At 39.2% G+C, this 6,263-nt stretch overlaps 1 protein-coding gene across 1 annotated transcript; it reads right to left on the bottom strand.

Moving 5' to 3' along the window:
- Positions 1-770: 770 nt before the first annotated feature.
- Positions 771-4,412, bottom strand: LOC136836249 (probable splicing factor, arginine/serine-rich 7). Its single transcript, XM_067100254.1, has 3 exons — positions 4,366-4,412; positions 4,027-4,152; positions 771-1,155 (listed from the first exon to the last, which is right to left on the bottom strand). Exons 1-3 carry the CDS (start codon positions 4,410-4,412, stop codon positions 771-773), a joined length of 558 nt encoding a protein of 185 aa, XP_066956355.1.
- Positions 4,413-6,263: the final 1,851 nt, after the last annotated feature.

The following is a 6,263-nucleotide window of genomic DNA, read 5'->3' as shown; positions in this document are numbered from 1 at the left end:
GGTTGTATCCCAGAGTTTCTCTTGTGTTCTTCACGTGCAATAAACGCCTGAATTTCCCGGGAATAATCAATCGATGACACCCTGGCCGAAACCCCATCCCAGCGGGTGCTATTCCGTGGCAACATTACGGAGGATGGGAAGTTCCATTTATCGTTGTTGTACTCTGGGTGTGCATGTGTGTGTGTGTAATAAATAAATAAATAAATAAATAATATATATATATATATATATATATATATATATATATATATATATATATAATATAAGCTTATATATATACTTATATATATTCTATTTATGATATATATATTATACTATATACTGTATATATATATATATATATATATATATATATACATACTACCAACAGTACATGGTTTCCAAGTAATTAAAATGTCTCTCAAGGCTATAGAGAGCGAGAGAGAGAGAGAGAGAGAGAGAAACCACTGGCTACCTAATGGAAACACGGAGGAGTGTTGATGTTTTAAAAAAGCCAGGAGTAATGCCATGAATCATAATCTAGAAATAAGACCAAACAATGTTCTTCGACAGAAGTACATCCATCACTGCCTCTGCTAACTTTTGAGATCACTTCTTTAATCCAAACGTCTTGCAATTGCTGACAGAAGTATCATCACGTCCATGACGGGCAAGGGGAGAGAAGACAGGGCACTCACAAAGAGCAGAAGAATAAAAAAAAAATGCGAAAGGGCAAATGGTTTTTTTTCGTTTTATGAGATATTATTCTTGACACTTTTCGAGACGCTTCCCTAGGCGACTGACCAAATTTGAATAAAGTGAAGACCACGGTCTAGAGTTCTAGGACGTCGGCCGAGAGTTCTAGAACGTCGGTCTAGAGTTCTGGAACGTCGGCCTAGAGTTCCAGAACGTCGGTCTAGAGATCTGGAACGTCGGCCTAGAGTTCTAGAACGTCGGTCTAGAGATCTGGAACGTCGGCCTAGAGTTCTGGAACGTCGGTCTAGAGTTCTAAAACGTCGGTCTAGAGTTCTGGAACGTCGGCCTAGAGATCTGGAACGTCGGCCTAGAGTTCTGAAACGTCGGCCTAGCGTTCTAAAACGTCGGTCTATAGTTCTAGAACGTCGGCCTAGAGTTCTAAAACGTCGGTCTAGAGTTCTAAAACGTCGGTCTACAGTTCTAGAACGTGGTAGGGGCCAAGCTGTATGTATAACGAATACCATGAGCTTCCGAACGGTGATTTATTGGAAGGGATAGACCCTACGCCTACTAAGTTCACTGGACTCGAGATGTCCTCGTAGAAAGGAAATTACCTTACCTTTTATCTTCTGTGGCAACGAAACCAGTGGATTTTTATACTGAAAAGAATTATACTCTTTTGTTCTATAACCTGCAAACGGGAAATGTAAATTCACTTCATATTTACTTTTACATCATAATATTATAAGATTTCCACGTAAATCCCTTCTCCTCAGCAAGCTCAGGTTACTTTAAGAGTATTCCATTACTAAGCAATACAGCTCTTATGAGACTCGGTACAAAAAAAAGAAACCTGAATGAATAAATATCTGAAAATGTGGAGGACAAAAACTGATACTGGAATATTACTTTACAAACCTGCGTTTCCGTATCAACTGTGTTCTGGGAACTACCAGCGAGAAAGATGTTACAATATTTACAAAAACGTTTTCCAACTTCTTTGAAGTTGCTTAGATATTCGACGGCTGGGAAACCTATAGAAAAATTACCTCTGAACCAAAATCCAACCCCTAATTCAGCCATTACAGGAAGGAAACAAGTACTGTAAATCTCTTCAGTCGCAAGTCACTTCCTGTACGGGGAAAGGTCTCTACTGAACATCAGTACTAACAGAAAGCTTTATGATAACATTCCCTGAGCGAGTGGATAGCCTTGCAAACTTCCGAACCAACAACAGACGGTTCGAGTCTTCTCTAGGCCTAGGGCTTACTCTTCCCGCCAGCAGGCAGGTACAGGGAGAGATGTGTGGCTTACAACCTCATCCCTTGCAACTACTGCGCGTAAAGCAATAAGTTCTAGCCTCTGAAACCGCTGCAAAAAAAAACTTGCAAGCAGAAAAAAACACCACCGGGACCAACAGTTAATGAGGTTAACAACAAATCTGTACTTAACGCCCTTGCAGAAAAAAAATTGCACATAACTGTGATACAACTAAATATGGCTCTCTCTTGAAGTCTGAATATTTCCGCATAAAACCGACTGCAGAGAGAGAAGAGAGAGAGAGAGAGAGAGAGAGAGAGAGAGAGAGATTCCGTCAATATTTTAACATTCAAACTTGACAAGTGACTGACACTGATCAAAACTTCAAAGCTCTAGGCACTCTCTAAGATTTAAAGTTGCAAGATGTGGCAAAGAGCTGCAGCCAATACTTTTCAGAAGCCTGAGTTTCTACTTTACTGATTGTCCGTCTGAAGGGGGAGAATACATGACTTGAAATGAACATAATCCGAATGCACGCAATTGATTTCCTTGGAAAAACGTTTAGTCTTACTTTCCATAAGTTTTACAAACAGTTTCCTACTTAAATGCTCATTTCAAGGAACCATTGTGTTTTAAGGGGTCGAAATATTTAAGTAATGAAAATGACAATTAATAATGAACTGCATTTTCGTAAGACTATAAAAGCTGGCCAATTTGCTAGCTATTATTCATGCTTGTTCCCCTGTTCTCTTAAATACCTCCGAGATATACAGCATCCTTCGATTTTCATTGTTTATCACAGAGTGTGGCGGTCGCTTTGAAATCTCTACCTACATACTTTGCTGTCACCTAATAATTCTGCTGGCAGTTCTTTACGTCACTCTTCAATTTCCTTTAAGTTCTGTAAAAGGTTTTTTTCATCATTATGAATAAAGTTCTACAAAGTTACGACTTAACAGGTTAAGAATTATAGAGAGGAACGCATAAAATTAACCTTCTCCTTCCACATACGAATTCAGTAAAAGTTTTACTCAAGTAACCTTTCATTAAACGGACTGAAATATCGAAATAATATGAAAATCAATTTCAGAGGTTATACGGTAGATAAGGAATAATCTCTGCAACGATTTACCCCAATAAAAACGTCAAGGCATCAGAAACATATTCATGGGACGACCGCTTTCTCCGTGAATTAAGAGGCTTCAAATCTCTGCATGGACGGGATTAATTTTGGAGCAACAATAAGGAACAATCCAATATCTCCCTATGTTATTATTATTGTTTCAGTAGATGAAACCTATTCACATGGAACAAGCACGCAAAGGGGCCTCCACACCAGATTACACTGCGGCGGTAACTGATCATGATACAGGCCACTGATTTTCAGCACCGTGGGAGACGCGAACCCGCAGCATCTGAGCAGCATGCCACGGTACACCCGCACTATACCAGCGGACAAGATAAGCAAAGGAATTTCAGCTGGGGGGCCAAGCATCGACGGGAATCAGACCCTATGCCCCTGCATTGCACGACGCCACTGGCCAGGACAACGCCTGACCCTTGAGAGTAGAATATTTGAGAACTCTCAGAACAAAAAATAAGGTGGGAAGTTCCAGAGCTTGAGACTCTGGACAGCAGATCTCTTAAAAGATGCCCTTGGAATTTAGTCTGATTTCCTAATTCCTAGCAAATATGTGTTCAGGTCCTTTTAAACAAAATGAACCTCAATTACTAAGTAAGTAGTATCACCCTTGTCCCAAATGTTCAGGTCCTTTTAAACAAAATGAACCTCAATTACTAACTAAGTAGTATTTTCTCACCTTCTCAGTCCACTTACCCCTTCAGCACCTTACAACAGTTTGGGCAAATGCCCGTGCTGGCATAAAGCCCCCTTGTCCCAAATGTTCAGGTCCTTTTAAACAAAATGAACCAACCATATTATTAATGTCCTCTACGTGATATCGTCGATCACTTGTGCGCCCTTAAGGCAGAATGATTTGGTATTACCGAAGGCTCAAACACAATTGTCCCAAATGGTTTTTAAACAAAATGAACCTGAATCTGAGTTCTGTACCTTCTCAGTCCACTTACCCCTTCAGCACCTTGCCTCTACCCGTGCTTTCAAACATTTCCTTCCAAGTTACCTGGAAAGATACTCGAGATACTAGTCGACCTGGCGTCGTTCCCTTCGACAAATCTATTTCTCTTCCTTTGTTTCTGTCTTCATAAAGTACATTGACGTGAAAAAGATGGGCCAAAAATCAACGTTCACCAAATGTTCAGACTTTTAAACGACTTCTTGTAGTATTTTCCGCTGACAACGCAGCACCTTACAACAGTTTGGGCAAATGCAACAGTTTAGATTAACATGCCCCGCAAAAGCCCCTGTCGAAAAGTCTCAGAATTTTCTCACCTTCTCAGTCCACTTACCCCTTCAAGGGCAAATCGCCCGTGCTGGATAAAGCCCCTTGTCCCATTTCAGGTAAGAATTTTCTCACCTTCTCAGGATAGGCACAGTAGGTCCTTAAACAAAATGAACCTAAAAAAAAGTATTTTCTCACCTTCTCATGCCAGTTACCCCTTCAGCACCTTTTTACAACAATTTGGGCAATGGACATAGTATTAAATGTCCTAAGAGATATGAAAGGAAGGACATAGTAAAAGTCTAAACACAATGAAAATGGAAGGACATAGTAAACATTCTAAGAAAAGATACTGAGAGGACATAGTAAAAAGATGTCTAAGAGACAACGCGGGCCCGGAGGAAGGACAAAGTAAAAAAGTCTAAATTCTAAGAAAGAAAGGAAGGACATAGTAAAAGTCTAAAGAAGGAGGAAGGACAATAGTAAAAGTCTAAGAAAGGAAGGACATAGTAAAAGTCTAAGAGAGGAAGGACAAAGTAAAAGTCTAAGAAAGGAAGGACATAGTAAAAGTCTAAGAAAGGAAGGACAATAGTAAAAGTCTAAGAAAGGAAGGACATAGTAAAAGTCTAAGAGAGGAAGGACATAGTAAAAGTCTAAGAAAGGAAGGACAATAGTAAAAGTCTAAGAAAGGAAGGACATAGTAAAAGTCTAAGAGAGGAAGGACAAAAAAGTCTAAGAAAGGAAGGACAATAGTAAAAGTCTAAGAAAGGAGGATATAGTAAAAGTCTAAGAGAGGAAGGACAAAGTAAAAGTCTAAGAAAGAGGAAGGACATAGTAAAAGTCTAAGAAAGGAAGGACAATAGTAAAAGTCTAAGAAAGGAAGGACATAGTAAAAGTCTAAGAGAGGAAGGACATAGTAAAAGTCTAAGAAAGGAAGGACATAGTAAAAGTCTAAGAAAGGAAGGACAATAGTAAAAGTCTAAGAAAGGAAGGATATAGTAGAAGTCTAAGAAAGGAAGGACATAGTAAAAGTCTAAGAAAGGAAGGACAATAGTAAAAGTCTAAGAAAGGAAGGACATAGTAAAAGTCAAAGAAAGGAAGGACAATAGTAAAAGTCTAAGAAAGGAAGGACATAGTAAAAGTCTAAGAAAGGAAAGACAATAGTAAAAGTCTAAGAAAGGAAGGACAATAATAGAAGTCCACGAAAGGAAGGAGAATAATAGAAGTCTACGAAAGGAAGGAGAATAGTAGAAGTCTAAGAAGGGAAGGACACAGTATAAGTCTAAGAAATGAAGGACACAGTACAAGTCTAAGTAAGGCAGGACGCACACGATGAAGGGAAAAGGGTACATCACAAACATTATAGCCGAACTAATGTACTCAACGAATGCTAAACTAGACGCGTCCGAGAGAAAAACAAAGATTACCAACATGATAAAAACGATACAGGCTATTGGATTTTCATCAACGTTGCTTTTGTCTACACCTCTACACATGTAAAGAGCCACCCGACATTTTTAATCCAAATAATACATATACATAGCATCACACACCATTTTACATCCTAAGCGGCACCGCCGTCCTTTGCCGCAGCCACGCGTCCTGCAATTATCAAAAAAATTATACCCGAGCTCGATAGCTTCCAATACATTAAAACTAACAAATAAATAGAAGCGTTTATTTGCAATCCAATAAATACACATTCCCATCAAATGGATGCATATACATCTATTCATTTGCCGACGAAAACCAAATAACCAAAAATCAAAAGACTAAATTAATCAACTCGGTATTACTTCCACAAAACCCCAATAAAACTGACCAAAGCGCCATTCAGGTATCTGTTAATCCTGATTAGTTCATGGGGACAAATAAGCATCCTGGAATGAGAGAGAGAGAGAGAGAGAGAGAGAGAGAGAGAGAGAGAGAGAGAGAGAGAGATTAGTTCATAAGGACAAATAAGCA

This window comes from Macrobrachium rosenbergii, chromosome 56 (genome assembly GCF_040412425.1).
Source record: "Macrobrachium rosenbergii isolate ZJJX-2024 chromosome 56, ASM4041242v1, whole genome shotgun sequence".
In the NCBI taxonomy this organism is placed as follows: Eukaryota; Metazoa; Arthropoda; class Malacostraca; order Decapoda; family Palaemonidae; genus Macrobrachium; species Macrobrachium rosenbergii.
This window is presented reverse-complemented; position numbering and strand designations above follow the sequence as displayed.